At 46.4% G+C, this 16,737-nt stretch overlaps 1 protein-coding gene across 1 annotated transcript in view; it reads left to right on the top strand.

The window, feature by feature from the left end:
• LOC138299901 (C4b-binding protein alpha chain-like) overlaps positions 1 to 16,737 on the top strand; it is a 552,670-nt gene that overhangs the window by 434,223 nt on the left and 101,710 nt on the right. Inside the window, exon 14 of the mRNA XM_069238606.1 lies at positions 16,387 to 16,578. Within this exon, the coding sequence (XP_069094707.1) occupies positions 16,387 to 16,578 (192 nt within the window). The remainder of the gene's footprint in view (positions 1 to 16,386; positions 16,579 to 16,737) is intronic.

Below are 16,737 nucleotides of genomic sequence, written 5' to 3'. Positions count from 1 at the left end.
CATCAAAGCAAAGGACAAAATGACAGAATGTCGGTGAAACGAAAAGCCAGAGTGAAAAATCTGCAAGTAGGTGACCTGGTACTTGTCTGAGATCGACATCTTGGGAGCAAGTTTAGACTCCCTTTCGAAGGTGATCCATGGAAAGTCAGTGCAGTGAAAGGGACAATGATCCCAGCAGAAAGAGAAGGTAAGGTTGTGACCAGGAATGTGGCATTTTTCAAGAAGTACAGGTCTTGGTGTCTGACCTCAGGTGTTAGTCAGCTGACATCTGGTGGATGAGGATAGACATGAAGAGGACATTTCCCCGGAGTCTGTAGAGAGTTCTACTGAAAGGGGCATTGAAAGTCTGACAGAATCTGGTAATCAGGATCCATCTTGCCAGATGTTTGATCACCCAAAGAACAGCACCAGAGGCGATGCAAGTGAGGGTTTGTATGGAGAAGACCAACAACAAGTATTGCAGAGTGGGACAAAATTCTTTAGCTGGACAAAAAGAAATGCCACCTCAGGACACATCCATTGGGATCATCCAGGTTAAAAGATCTTGTGCTGCACTGATGCTAATTTGACCGGGTATTTTTAGACATGTATTCCTACTGAGTATGGATCCTGGGACTACGTATGTATTCTTTTGTTTATTTTATCTGGATGTGGATCTGCGTTTAAGTGAGGGCTTATGTTTATTGGTGAGTTTGAGTTTGGTTTTATTGATGTATTATGTTTTGTCAAAGTTAAGGAGGAATGTTATGTTGGGGCTGGTTTGGTCCCACTGTAGTTGCTGTCACAGGAGTGTTAGGTCGATCTCCCCCCCTGCGCAGGTGAGATCATTGTATGGTCCGTCACATGCAGGGGGTGACGAAGAAACTGTGCATGCTGGGGGCGGAAGTCATAGTTACCTTAGGGTACGAATTACAGTTAATTGAGATAACTGTAAGTATAATAATAGGTGAATTTCTATAGTTTGGCACATTTAAAATGTGAGTCTAACTATAACGTCCCTGTACCCTTTGGTTTTTTTCAGTGAATATATACAGTAGATATCTATATATATGTGCCGCTCTGTATTTATAGTTAGGATTCAGAGAGATAGGAATTCTTAGGATTTTTGATTGCAGTAGCTTTGCCACCATTTGCCAAATCTCCAACACACTTTTCAGACCTATTCTTTTTTCTACATTGTCTGATGATGCAACTTGTCATGGTGATTAGTTAAGGGGGTGCAAAGAAAAAACTGTTATCCAAAACACAGTTTTCCACCAATGCATTTTCCAAAGACCTTTTAGACAGCTGTAACAAAAAAACTGTAGTTTTTAAATTATAAGGGAGAACAGCTTAGAGATATATTAGCCCGCTGTATTGCTGTGGTATACCACGTTATGTGATAATACAAATATTATCAGATAATGAAAGCCATTTCTTTTGTAGCTAACACCTTATTGACACATTTTATTAAAGCTCTTGCTTTGTTGTAGGTATTTCGTATCTAGTGCCCGTAAGTGACGAGTGGTAAGACTGGGTGGCCCACAAGGGGTTACTGGACTGGCAGCCAGTCTGGAGGGAAGGGGAGAAGTGTTACCTGGAGTGGGGTACATAACTGAATGCTGGCCACCAAGGTTCAGCAGAGCCTGGAGAAAGCAGCGGAACAGCCTGTCTTTGGCCGCAGCGCATTGCTTTATTGTATGTAGTTTGTATCTAGCGCAGAAATATCTGCCTGTAAGTGGGGGATAGTAAAACTTCTTGGCCCACGAGATGGACCAGGCTGGCAGCTAGTCTAGAGGTAAAGGGAGAAGTGGTGCTCGGAGCTGGGAACATTAGTGAACACTGGCTGCCAAGGACCAGCAGAGCCAGGGGGAAAGCAGGTGAACAGCCCAGCTCTGGCCCCTGCTCCCATACAGCATTGTCTGAGGCAGATCCCACTGAGCATTGTCAGATTGTCACAATGAGGTCACCTGCATCAGGCCTCTATGGGCTGAAGGTGTGCAGGAACCGCAGACACCCACACTTGGAAGCAGGCCCTGTACCCAGAGAGTCCACATTATAGCCAGCTATGTCCCACGTAAAATCATTCATATCCGAAACCTAGGTTGCGTTGTTTGGAAATTCACCATTGTTTTTCACTGAGGCTGTGGGGAAATAGTTTTTTCATTAGAAATAAAGCAACTATAGTTAAGGCAGGATGACCTTATGGATGTGCAGAGTACATAAAGACATGTAGGCGATATATTTTCTACTAAAGTCAGATGGCACTTTTATTGGTTACAAAAAACATCCAAACAATTGCCAGTGTTATTGGAACTTACTGAACAGATAAGATGTGATGTGAATCTTGCATGGAGTTTCTGGTTTTTTAAAGATATTGTCTGTGATTAATTTGACCTGATGTTGATTGATGTTCATTTATTTATAAGTGAAGATATTAGACGATATTATCGACAGTTTAATTGCTTGATTGGATTATGTCCTGAAGAAGTGGAGATTCTGCAAAACACGTTAGCAACTTCAGTGAATGGCGATCACACTATGAAAAATATTGCGCTATTTCATAATGATTTAATTTGTTATAAATTTATGTATTAGGAGCATTTTCTTTGTTATTACAATTTGATGTGTTAGGAGTATTGTTTCATTATTTTTATGATTTAACCCCTTCGCTGCCAGGCCTTTTCCCCCTCCTGTGCCAGGCCTTTTTTTGGCTATTTGGGGCAGTTCGCGCTTAGGCCCTCATAACTTTTTATCCACATAAGCTAAAAAAAGCCAAATTTGCGTCCTTTTTTTCCAACATCCTAGGGATTCTAGAGGTACCCAGACTTTGTGGGTTCCCCTGAAGGAGGCCAAGAAATTAGCCAAAATACCGTGAAAATGTCATTTTTAAAATAAAAATTGGAAAAAGTGGCTGCAGAAGAAGGCTTGTGGTTTTTCCCCTCAAATTGCATCAACAAAGGGTTTGCAGTGCTAAACTCAGCAGCTTCCCAGCTTTCAGGAACAGGCAGACTTGAATCAGAAAACCCCATTTTTCAAAACAATTTTGGCGTTTTACTGGGACTTACCCCATTTTTGCAATTTTTTGTGCTTTCAGCCTGCTTCCAGTCAGTGACAGAAATGGGCATGAAACCAATGCTGGATCCCAGAAACCTAAACATTTCTGAAAAGTAGACAAAAGTCTGAATTTAGCAAGGGGTCATTTGTGTAGATCCTACAAGGGCTTCCTACAGAAAATAACAACTGAAAAAGAAAAATATTGAAATTGAGGTGAAAAAAACATCAATCTTACGTTTTACTCTGTAACTTTTCCCTGCAATGTCAGATTTTCGAAAGCAATATACCGTTACGTCTGCTGGACTCCTCTGGTTGCGGGGATATATGGGCTTGTAGGTTCATCAAGAACCAGAGGAACCCAGAGCCAATAAATGAGCTGCACCCTGCAGTGCGTTTTCATTCTATACCGGGTATACAGCAATTCATTTGCTGAAATATAAAGAGTAAAAAATTGCTATCAAGAAAACCTTTGTATTTCCAAAAAGGGCACCTGATAAGGTGTTGAGGAGCAGTGGTTATTTGCACATCTCTGAATTCCGGGTTGACCATACTAGCATGTGAATTACAGGGCATTTCTCAAATAGATGTCTTTTTTACACACTCTCCTATATTTGGAAGGAATACATGTAGGGAAAGACAAGGGGCAATAACACTTGTTTTGCTAATCTATGTTCCCCCAAGTCTCCCGATAAAAATTATACCTCACTTGGGTGGGTACACCTAGCGCCCGCGACAGGAAACGCCCCAAAACGCAACGTGGACACATCCCATTTTTTTAAAAGAAAACAGAGGTGTTTTTTGCAAAGTGCCTACCTGTAGATTTTGGCCTCTAGCTCAGCCGGCTCCTAGGGAAACCTACCAAACCTGTGCATTTCTGAAAACTAGAGACCTAGGGGAATCCAAGATGGGGTGACTTGTGGGGCTCGGACCAGGTTCTGTTACCCAGAATCCTTTGCAAACCTCAAAATTTGGCTAAAAAAACACATGTTCCTCACATTTCTGTGGCAGAAAGTTCTGGAATCTGAGAGGAGTCACACATTTCCTTCCACCCAGTGTTCCCCCAAGTCTCCCGATAAAAATGATACCTCACTTGTGTGGGTAGGCCTAGCACCCGCGACAGGAAACGCCCCAAAGCGCAACGTGGACACATCCAATTTTTTTAAAGAAAACAGAGGTGATTTTTGCGAAGTGCCTACCTGTAGATTTTGGCCTCTAGCTCAGCCGGCACCTAGGGAAACCTACCAAACCTGTGCATTTCTGAAAACTAGAGACCTAGGGGAATCCAAGATGGGGTGACTTGCGGGGCACTGACCAGGTTCTGTTACCCAGAATCCTTTGCAAACATCAAAATTTGGCCAAAAAAACTCTTTTTCCTCTCATTTCGGTGACAGAAAGTTCTGGAATCTGAGAGGCGCCACAAATTTCCTTCCACCCAGCGTTCCCCTAAGTCTCTTGATAAAAATGGTACCTCACTTCTGTGGGTAGGCCTAGCGCCCACGAAAGGAAATGGCCCAAAACACAATGTGGACACAACATATTTTTTCACAGAAAACAGAGGTGTTTTTTGCAAAGTGCCTACCTGTGGAGTTTGCCCTCTAGCGCAGCCGGCCCCATGGGGGGCAGAAATGCCCTAAAATAAATTTGACCTCTCCAAACCCCCCTCTGCCCGGGAGCGACCCTTGCCTACGGGGTCGCTCCCCCTGCGTGACATTGGCGCCAAAAAACAAATCCCCAGTGCCTAGTGGTTTCTGCCCCCTTGGGGGCAGATTGACCTAAAATCGCCCAATCTGCCCCCAAGGGGGGCAGAAATGGTCTAAATACAATTTGCCCCCCAGGGGAGTGACCCTTGCCTGATGGGTTGCTCCCCATCTCTAAAAAAACAAACAAACAAAAAAAAAACACACAAAAAAAATTTGCCCTGGCGCCTAGAGGTTTCTGCCGCCCCTGGGGGCAGATCGGCCTAATAATAGGCCGATCTGCCCCCAGGGGGGCAGAAATGGCATAAAATAAATTTTTCCCCCAACCCCCACCCCCCTCGGGAGTGACCCTTGCCTACGGGGTCGCTCCCCCTGCGTGACATTGGCGCCAAAAAACAAATCCCAGGTGCCTAGTGGTTTCTGCCTCCTTGGGGGCAGATTGACCTAAAATCGCCCAATCTGCCCCCAAGGGGGGCAGAAATGGTCTAAATACAATTTGCCCCCCAGGGCAGCGACCCTTGCCTGATGGGTCGCTACCCATCTCTAAAAAAACAAACAAACACAAAACAAAAATTGCCCTGGCTCCTAGAGGTTTCTGCCCCCCCGGGGGCAGAAAAGGCCTAAAATAAATTTGCCCCCCCAACCCCCACACCCCCCGGGAGTGACCCTTGTCTACTGGTTCGCTCCCTCTGCGTGACATTGGCGCCAAAAAATAAATCCCCGGTGCCTAGTGGTTTCTGCCCCCTTGGGGGCAGATTGACCTAAAATCGGCCAATCTGCCCCCAAGGGGAGCAGAAATGGTCTAAATACAATTTGCCCCCCAGGGGAGCGACCCTTGCCTGATGGGTCACTCCCCATCTCTTTAAAAAAAAAAAAATTGCCCTGGCGCCTAGTGGTTTCTGCCCCCCCTGGGGCAGAAATGGCATAAAATAAATTTGCCCCCCCATCCCTCCCCCCCCTCCGGGAGTGACCCTTGCCTACGGGGTCGCTCCCCCTGCGTGACATTGGCGCCAAAAAACAAATCCCTGGCGCCTAGAGGTTTCTGCCCTCCCTGGGGGCAGATCGGCCTAATAATAGGCCGATCTGCCCCCGGGGGGGGGGTGAAATGGCCTAAAATAAATTTGCCCCCAACCCCCACCCTCCCCCCCAGGAGCGACCCTTGCCTACGGGGTCGCTCCCCCTGCGTGACATTGGCGCCAAAAAACAAATCCCCTGTGCCTAGTGGTTTCTGCCCCCTTGGGGGCAGATTGACCTAAAATCGGCAGAAATGGTCTAAATACAATTTGCCCCCCAGGGGAGCGACCCTTGCCTGATGGGTCGCTCCCCATCTCTAAAAAAACGAACAAACAAAAAAAAAAAACACAAAAAAAAAAAATGTCCTGGCGCCTAGAGGTTTCTGCCCCCCCTGGGGGCAGATCGGCCTAAAAATTGGCCTAAAATAAATTCCCCCCCCCCCCAGGGAGCAACCCTTGCCTAAGGGGTCGCTCCCCCTGCGTGACATTGGCGCCAAAAAACAAATCCCTGGCGCCTAGAGGTTTCTGCCCTCCCTGGGGGCAGATCGGCCTAATAATAGGCCGATCTGCCCCCGGTGGGGGGGGGGTGAAATGGCCTAAAATAAATTTGCCCCCAACCCCCACCCTCCCCCCCAGGAGCGACCCTTGCCTACGGGGTCGCTCCCCCTGCGTGACATTGGCGCCAAAAAACAAATCCCCTGTGCCTAGTGGTTTCTGCCCCCTTGGGGGCAGATTGACCTAAAATCGGCAGAAATGGTCTAAATACAATTTGCCCCCCAGGGGAGCGACCCTTGCCTGATGGGTCGCTCCCCATCTCTAAAAAAACGAACAAACAAAAAAAAAAAACACAAAAAAAAAAAATGTCCTGGCGCCTAGAGGTTTCTGCCCCCCCTGGGGGCAGATCGGCCTAAAAATTGGCCTAAAATAAATTCCCCCCCCCCCAGGGAGCAACCCTTGCCTAAGGGGTCGCTCCCCCTGCGTGACATTGGCGCCAAAAAACAAATCCCTGGCGCCTAGAGGTTTCTGCCCTCCCTGGGGGCAGATCGGCCTAATAATAGGCCGATCTGCCCCCGGGGGGGGGGGTGAAATGGCCTAAAATAAATTTGCCCCCAACCCCCACCCTCCCCCCCAGGAGCGACCCTTGCCTACGGGGTCGCTCCCCCTGCGTGACATTGGCGCCAAAAAACAAATCCCCTGTGCCTAGTGGTTTCTGCCCCCTTGGGGGCAGATTGACCTAAAATCGGCAGAAATGGTCTAAATACAATTTGCCCCCCAGGGGAGCGACCCTTGCCTGATGGGTCGCTCCCCATCTCTAAAAAAACGAACAAACAAAAAAAAAAAACACAAAAAAAAAAAATGTCCTGGCGCCTAGAGGTTTCTGCCCCCCCTGGGGGCAGATCGGCCTAAAAATTGGCCTAAAATAAATTCCCCCCCCCCCCCAGGGAGCAACCCTTGCCTAAGGGGTCGCTCCCCTTGCCTAAGGGGTCGCTCCCCTTGCGTGAAATTCACACAAAGAAAAAACTCCCTGGTGTCTAGTGGTTTCTGCCCCCCTTGGGGGCAGATTGGCCTCATGAAAATAGGCCAATCTGCCCCCAAGGGGGGCAGAAATGGCCGAAATATAATTTTCCCCCAAGGGGAGCAGCCCTTACCCAAGGGGTCGCTCCCCACCTAAAAAAAAAAAACATAAAAAAGAAAAAAAATGGTCCCTGGTGCCTAGAGGTTTCTGCCCCCCCTAGGGGCAGAAAAGGCGTTCCCGAAAAAATGCCCCCCCCCGGGTCGCTCCCTTATGTGAATTTAAAAAAAAAAAAAATCCCTGGTGTCTAATGGGGTTTCAAAAGCCGGATTGCAAGCAAATCCGGCTTTTGAAACCCTGGGAGAGACTTCAAAGGGAAGGAAATACATTTCCTTCCCTTTGAAGCCCCTCTGGGCCTCCCCCAGTGATTGAAAGAGAAATGCTTTTGCATTTCTCTTTCAATTGCGCTGGAAGCAGAGCTTCCAGCGCGATGGGGGAGGCCCCTGTGACAAATCAGCGCTCGCGTGCTGACGTCACAGGGTGGGGGTGGAGGGGGATCGGGGGTGGAAGGGGAAGGTCTTCCCCTTCCATCCCCGCCTGGGGGGAGGGGGTTGCACGGGGGGCGCGCTAGCGCTCCCCCAAGTTCCCCTGTGCCTTGGACGAGGTGACCTCGTCCATGGCACAGGGGAACTGTAGCCTTGGACGAGGTCACCTCGTCCAAGGCACAGAAGCGGTTAATGTATTATGAATTGTAACTTGCATTTACAGAAAAAACACAGAAACATATTTTCAGTAAATTTCTGCTTGTGGTGGATTTTTTAAAAATTTGTCAAGGGCTCATGTACTAAACCTTTACTCCCCACTCTACTTTGCTCCGCTCGATGCTCCTCCACTCTAAAGCACTCTGACACAGCACCCTGACACAGCATTCGACTCTTCTCTACAACACGTCACTCCACTCCATGCTACTCCACTCCACTCTACAACACTCCACTCACCTGTGCACTCCTCTCTACACCACTCTTCTCCACTCTACAACATTTTATGCCTCTCTATGCCACTCCACTCTACAACACTTCTACACTCTATGCTAATCTACAATATTTTTCTTGACTCTACAACACTGTACTCCACTCTGTGACACCCTAAGTAACCTCTTTGATGCCACTAGATGCCACTTCACTCCAGTCTACTCTGACACTTTAATCCATTCTACTACTCCTCTGTATGCCACTCTATGCCATTCTGCTCTACAACACTCTATGCCACTCTACTCTACAACAGTGTGCTCCTTTTACTCCACTCCAGTCTACAACACTGTACTCTACTCTATGCCACTCCACTCTACTCCACACTGACACTTTTCAACACTCAACCCTAAGTTCTGCTTAGCTTCAAACTAAGAGGAAACAGAGCCTTAGGGCTTCCCCTGCAGTGTCATTGTTTCAGCAAGCCCTGAGCTGCTTTGACAGCAGCTCCGTGTTAGCTGAAGGGTTTTATCTCTGTCCCCCGCATGCGTGCAGGAGACAGAGATGACAGCTCTGCTGTTTGATAGCGTGACCTGCTTTAAAGGTCCCACTGTCAAACAGCAGAGCGTTTGCTGTGGCTTGGCTTCACCGTGGGTGGTGGTTCCGAAACAGACCCCCTTTCAACTGTTTTCTCTTTGCCCCAGGGGGTGGTGGTCCCTGGGCATATCTATATAGAAGCCATTAAGGGTGGTAGTGGTCCCCGGCACTTGGGGACCCCTTAGGGTCCCCTTTTTTCTTTTTTTTAAAGATGTGCCCCGGGGAGTCTTGGTCCCCCTATAAAATTCAGTGTAGCCCCGGGGAGTGGTGGTCCCTGGGGCTAATGTTTCTTTTTTTAAAATATTTGCCCCTTTGGGGTGGGGTAGTGGTTCCTGGGACATTTCATAACAGCCCTGGGGAGGTGGCGGTCCTCAGGGCAGTAGGGGGGGCACGCAGCCCCCCACATAAACAAGATAAGCCAGGAGGTTGCGATCAGTAGGAGGGGGTCAGGAGGCACCCCGCATTTATAAACAAAACCTCTGGGACTTGGCCCCCCGGGAGGCATTGGACTAATGAAGCACAGAAGACCGCGCTTTGTTTTTAAACATTTTTTACGGTGGATATGCTGTGTCTCCACTCGTAGAATTAAAAAAAATGCTTTTTAGCCTGGGGGGGGGGGGGGGGCTCTTAGGAACACCACCACCAGAGCTAAGGATGTAGGGTGTTTGGACTCTGGCCCCTTTTGTATTTTTATATATTTTTTTTCTGGGATTTGGCTTCAGCCAAGTCCCAAGATGGCTGACAATACTTCAGTGTTGAAGTGTTATCATCCAATCTGCACGAGATGGGGAGGGGTCACGAATCCTTCACCTCCCTATTAATACAAATTTGAATTTTCTTCAATTTCTCAAAAACTGCTGAATGGATTTACACCAAATAACAAGAAGGGCTCTTTCTGGACCAAGAGCCTCCTTTTTCTGCCAAATTTGGTGTACTTCCATCCATTGATTTTTGCGCTATCACTGTTCAATTTTTCTAATGGTAATTGACATTGGAAAAGGTCTAAATTTAATCCCCTGCTTAACTCTGCTCCTACTTGATGGATCACCACAAAATTTTCCAGACAGAAGGTCAGATGATTGCCAAGCTCTTTTGGAAAATTTCATGAAGATTCGTCAAGCGACGCCAAAGATATAGGCAAGCAAAAAAATTATTTTTCTATAGAAACAAGGCCCTAACTGTAATTGCCTACTGGTGATCGCCAGTAGGTAATATATATACATATATTATGTTGAAGGTGCTGTGGTGTGTTCCTCGAGCTGCAGCTTCGAACAAAAGTAGTAGTAGCCGGACTGGTCACTAACAGGCCTTGGCCATGACAAACACAGAGTATGGTTACTTTGAGGACCTGGAATCTGACGGAAAACAGTAGCCACCTGAAGCTTGCTGGAGGTCAGGTCTGTGTTTCCCACAATGCACAATGGGGATCCCTTGATGGGCCCGATGCCCAGTGATTCTTTGGTTTTGGTAGTGTGGTTTGCCTGAGTGCTGCAAGGGACTAGTATGTCACTGGAAATCTGGAGTTGCCTTTGGTGCTCAGAAAAGTTCCTTTTGTTTTTGAACCAGTCCTTCATCCTGGAATAGTTGCAATCATGCAGTTGAAGGATGATTGCCACAGGTGCAGGGTACTGCACCTTCACTTTGTGCAAGTCCTGAAATGGCAGACTTGTTTCTCTTCTTTGTCCTTGGCTGCAAGTCAATCAGATCAAAGGTTCTGGTGCCAAGGGTGCCCCTTAAATCCTAGGTATAGGGGTCTTAGTGGTGTGGGCTACTAGCCCCAGCGGCTTATTTGCTCCTGAGGTGACCAGATCTGATGGTATGTGCCACCTTTTCTACCCAGAACCCTCTATACCACCACTTAAAATAAATTCCAGAATCCATCCATGGCTGTAGAGACCAGGTAGCCCACCCCAGGGGTGTGGCTATTCTTTTAGGGGTGTACGCCTGCCGACTACCTAATTTTCCTGTGTGCAAATGTACCTAAGGGCAGGGGGATGGCTTTGTTCTCCTTTGGGAGTCAGCCTGATTGCATATCAGAGGTGGTGTGGGCTTTGAAGCTCACCGCCTTGATGTGCCATTTCACTAGCTATCCTGTCAGAGAGGGAAGTGACACCCCCGCTCAAGCAGGCCTTTGTTTCTGACTCCTGGGAATGTTAACACCTCCTGGCAGGGGGGGTCATACTCCTGCATTGGCGGCAGCAGCTGCAGACTGTCAGCTGGGGTAGAGGAAAGGCTGGTCAACCAGATGCGCAACCTCTAAGGTAGCCACCTGGGTGCATGTCACAATAAATCTGACTTTGGAAGAAAGTTGGGTTTAATAAGACAAGTCATTTGATACCAAACATGAAATATATTTTAGCAGGGCCAAATGGAGTTGGCTACTTCGGGATGGCCGGGTGTCAGACCATTATAGCCTTTAACCCCGACCACTTATAGTAGCCCTTAATGGAAAGAGACCACTATAGGGACATATAAACTTGCACTTTTATGTCTATACTTTTAATATAATGCACCCTGACTCCTGGGCTTAGGAGGCCTACCCTAATGTTGACTGGCATATATTAAAAGTAGCGCTTTCACCTTGCCACATATGGTGAGGGCAAAGTAAAGTTGGAGCAGTTTGCACTGTTTCTACAGCCTGCAATGGCAGGTCTCTTTCCATCTGCTTACTTGAGTCACTCAAGCTGGCACAAGCAGTGCTTCAGGCCCTGGTGACTCCTTTAACTCCCATGCTCTGGGTACCAGTGGTACCATTTACCAGGGACTTATAAGGGGGTTAAATTTCCAGTCAATTGGGGATACCAATTCACATACATCATTTTTAGAGAGAGAACACTGGCACTGGGGCCTGGTTAGCAGGCTCCAGTGGACTTTCAGATTCATAACTGTCAGTATTGGGGCAAAGCATTTTGGGGCAACAATACATAAAGGGCACTCATATGTGTATATATATATGTGTATGTATATATATATATATATATATATATATTTTCAGTCCTCCCTAATCTGCCAGTCGCCTCTGGTACTGTAGTTTACATTTTCCTTCCACACAGCATAGCGCAGTTGGTCAGCCCACTTCAGCCATTGGATCCACATTTTTATGTACATATTGCTCACATCCACTACAAGACAGTCCTTTTAGAGACTGGTGGCCTAATATGCCCTTTAAATTAGAAAGCACAGTATTATTCTCTTTTGTAAACTTTATTTTATTTCTTTTGTAACAGACTGACAGCTCCCAGACACTGGTACCAGGCCCTTGGTACTGCTTTCAGTGCATCACATTCAGTGTAGTCACCAATAGTGGCTGCAGTTTTGAAAATTACCCTTCAGAATCATTCCAGTATGGTTGCCTGCACTGGCACATACTTACAGATGCACAGGTGACCATATTCAAATGTTTAAATAAACCTTTATTACAAAAAGCATTCTAAAATGCAACAGCGGCTCCTCTGCTAAGGCGGAGGAGCTTCACCACACTCCTTTCAGGAAAGGAAAAATAAAATGATAATAATGCAATGCTATTTTAAAAAAAAAAAAAATTCAGGAGCCAGGTTAGGGTGTGGCAGGTCTGGGCTGGAGGAGGAGTGGTATGTGCACCATAAGTGCGCATGTCTGTTTGGCTGGCTGTGTTGGGCTGGCCAAACAAACATGCACACTTAGCTTTTCTCCCCCTGGAAGGAGAAAGTGCACAGGTCCCACTCCCTGTGTGAGCGCGGAACCAGGCAACTCACAGCAATCACGACACTGCTGTCATGCTGGTGACATCGGTGTCATAATTGGCTTAGCGGTGTGTGGGAGCCTGTGAATGCCCATGAGAGGACGAGGTTGCTCAGGACGAATACAGGCTAACACGTCTCTAAAGGAGCAGGTAGGCGCTCATTATTCTTTTTTTTTTTTTTTTTTTTTTTTTTAATCCTCTGCCCCCATCCCACCTCACCCGTTCTGTGGCAGCCACCACTGCTAAAATAACCTACCATGTAAAGGAAGCAGTTGGTCCATCAGAGCGTGACTGTGATAGTGGCTTCTGATCAAAAGAGCTGCCACTATGCTGCTATGGGAATACAGACGGAAATGCTTGATTTGTGAAAGGCTATGTAAAATAAACTACTCGTCATCAATTGATTTGATGATATGATGTTATGGTTTGTGATCAATTGTATATAATTTTTTCATTTTTGTTTGTCATCTGCCCAAAGTCAATCTTCAACTATTCAATTATTTTTGATGTGTGCATTAAACCTGAAAAGCGACGATGTTGACAAGTACTTTGAGAAAGCTAAAGTGAAATGTGGCCATCAGTCTGGAGACGCATGTTACACTCTGTGTTTTTCAGATGCCCCTGCAATGTGCTTTTAGTTGACTTCTACAATCAGTAGTCTCCAACCACAGAGACCATCACGATTGCAGCTGCAGATCTCTCCAGCAGAGCCGTAGACTCTGAATGGTTCAGGTGCACACAAAGTTGTTATCTCTAAGGGAGAACATTTTCTTGATTAGTAATAGGAAGTCTCAATTTGTTGACACAGAGTCATATCTTTGAAATATTTCTATCTTACTATAGCGTAAAAGGTACCATCTGCTTACATTCGGTGGTATAACGTTTGAAAGGGATCTCTATTTAAGGGATGTGTGCATACAGTATAGTGAATATATACTAATAGGTGGTTAGACCTTCAATCTGAGCACACATCCTCTTTATGAAGGGTTATATAAATATACCAGGACAATACTTCTCACTCTCACTCTCCTGAGCCAGAACCAGGACTCTAAGTAGCTAAAGAGCTGTTTAGTAAATGGCAGGGTTTGGGCTGGAATATCTAACACTTTATGACCCACTGGATGATTCATAGATGACATACTGCTAAAAATCTATATGAGATTGTCTCTCATAATAATTGTGCTGTTTTGAGAGACACATTTTTTACATGGCTTTAGGCAAACTGGTGCCTCCAACTTTGCATGTATCTGGATAGCGCTATGTGTTTCTCCATGATCATCACCCTTTCACAGGACTTCTGAACCCAACCATCCCTCTACTTCAACAACTAAATCAAACTGCAGGAAATTGACCTTCCTGCTGGACCATCCTAAAACCTTTTGCCTTCCTCCTCTAACTTTTTGCTAAATTCCTTCTTGTTGGCCTTAGGACTCTGTGCACTTTATCACTGATAACAAGTGCTAACATGATCTTGCTCTCTGCTCAAAACATTGTAATATTGGCTTAAACCCAATTGGCATATTTAATTTACTTATAAGTACATGTGCCTACATTTCAGTCCATCTTGGTTTGCCCACTTTACCAATCTAGTCAGAGACTAGCTAAATGCAAATAAACCTTGGTCCTAGTTTTAGAGAGACCAAGCATTTGTGCATTGGACGTTGTGAAAGTAGGTGTCTGTAAGTGCATTGAATTTTGTGCAAGTGTGCATCGAGTATATGTGCATCTGTGGCATTTGTTGTCTACTGCTGAGTAAAATCTCCCTATGCACTCCAAAACCCAGTAGGGCACTGTCATCCTGCGGTACCGCTATGTCCCTCTTTTGTGTGACATAATCAGTGCATTGCTCCTTCTATCCTGGACTGAACTTTATTATTTGTTTCCTGCAAATGCGTGAAATGACGGTTTCACTGACTCAAATGTGCCTGTTCTCTAGCCAGTGACCTTCAGTATTACAAGCAGTAGCAGCTGGTGTCAGGGCAGAGTGACGAGGCAGTGGGACTTCACAACATGAACACAAAACAAAAAACATTAAAGAACTTACCTGCCACCCGCTGCATCAATGTTCTTATGTCCCTCTCCACTGCAGCACAGGCTCCCAAACTCCACTGCGGCCAATCCAGACGCTGCAGAGCAGCATTGAATTGGCCTGAGCGCCCTGGCTTTGTGCTCCCAAAGAGACTGGGTGGCTGTGCTTGATGTCTCCAACCGGAGAACGCAGCTTGGATTGGAGACTGCTCAGTGCTCATGTCAGTTTGGCCATCCTGAGATGGCTGGTGAAACCCACATGCGCACTGATAGCAGTGCACACCAATCCCCCTCAGTGCCTATCTTAGTGGTGTCCCCGCTCCCAAAACTCAGCCTGGCCTTTAGAACTTGAAAAATAAAATAATAATAAACCTCTTTAATTTTTTTTTATTTTTCAACTTTTGAGGCTGCTTGGGGGGGAGTGAAGAGGGGAGGAGGCGACGCTCCTCCGCCATATCGGAGGAGCTGCCGCTGATTACATCAAGATCTTCCGCTGGATCCCCGCTGACACTAGAAAAACCGTGACCCACGCCCTCGTCACGAGCCGCCTGGACTACGGCAACACCCTCTACGCTGGGACCACCGCCAAACTCCAAAATCGCCTGCAACGCATTCAAAACGCCTCGGCCCGCCTCATCCTCGACGTACCCCGCAACAGCCACATCTCCACACACCTGAGACACCTGCATTGGCTCCCAGTCAGCAAAAGGATCACCTTTCGACTTCTCACCCACGCACACAAAGCCCTCCACGACAAGGGACCGGAATACCTCAACCGACGCCTCAGCTTCTACGTCCCCACCCGCCTCCTCCGTTCCTCTGGCCTTGCACTCGCTTCCGTCCCTCGCATTCGCCGTTCCACGGCGGGTGGGAGATCTTTCTCCTTCCTGGCGGCCAAGACCTGGAACTCCCTCCCCACCAGCCTCAGGACCTGGTCCATGACCACTCCGCTTTCCGGAGACTCCTAAAAACCTGGCTTTTCGAGCAGCGGTAACCCCCTCTTTCCCCTAGCGCCTTGAGACCCGCACGGGTGAGTAGCGCGCTTTATAAATGTTAATGATTTGATTTGATTTGATTACATGCTTTGTCCACAGAGAAACCGGGCAGTTGCTAAAAGACCTACCATACTTACCTTCCTAGAACATATTACAATTTCCAACATCCTTTGCACCCCATTCCTTAACCTCTTCACCTCCGTAGTACCAAAATATGGCTGGTTGCTATTTATGGGGCTGGCAATGGGGCTTGTCTGCAAGACAGTGCCATAGACCTGCTGAAATCCCAACTGATTCTCTCCATCGCAATATAAATCCTTACCCACCCAGCACATGGAACTCTGAAAATGATCCTTCATGGTGCCCTTTTGATGAAAACAGACAGATAGGGTTCACTTAATCGGAGGGTTCAAGAAATTTTGGAATTCTTTGTTTTTCATTTAAGTTGTATCATATTCGAAAACTGTAAGTTTTATTTGGACACATTGTGACTCCTGGCCAGTTTCTAACACAGGAAACAATGTAGAGGTGCTCAAAGGGCAGGGTCTTCTAAAACGTGACTGGTCTTTTCTTAGCGCTTCATTCCAGATGAATACATTCTCTTCAGAACCAAAGGCATGTCATGAGCTGTCTTACATTTCCTTTAGGCAGCCTTACTTTGTCTCTAAATGATAAAATATGAATATGTAGTATACACGCTGTGTATATTTTAATACATGCAGAACACGAATTTGACTCTATATGACTTTGCGTTTTGATGCTCATTTTCCTTTCTTGGAATCATACTTAGACTTATTTTACCTTCTTTCTTTCGCTAGTTGTCTGCCCCGAACCAGTGGTAAAAAATGGCTATGCCGTCCTCGTGTACAACGCCTCAGGATTCGAGAAGGAATACGGAGTCTCTGACAAGATGGAGGTTAGGTGCAATGGCGGTTACACTTTAAACGTCATTGATGAAATTGTCTGTCAGGCTGATTCTACGTGGTCTTCTCTACCTACTTGCCAGTTTAGTAAGTATAACTGCAGCTCTGTAGATTTGCGATGTGATTGTCATTTTGAATAGATTTTAAAAGAAATAGATGTTAAGGCAATGGTACTCATTCAAGCTTGGAATTTATGCCATTATTATTCAAATATATTTTTAAAAATCCGCAGACAATTTGTTTTTT

This window comes from Pleurodeles waltl, chromosome 6, assembly GCF_031143425.1.
Source record: "Pleurodeles waltl isolate 20211129_DDA chromosome 6, aPleWal1.hap1.20221129, whole genome shotgun sequence".
In the NCBI taxonomy this organism is placed as follows: domain Eukaryota; kingdom Metazoa; phylum Chordata; class Amphibia; order Caudata; family Salamandridae; genus Pleurodeles; species Pleurodeles waltl.
This window is presented reverse-complemented; position numbering and strand designations above follow the sequence as displayed.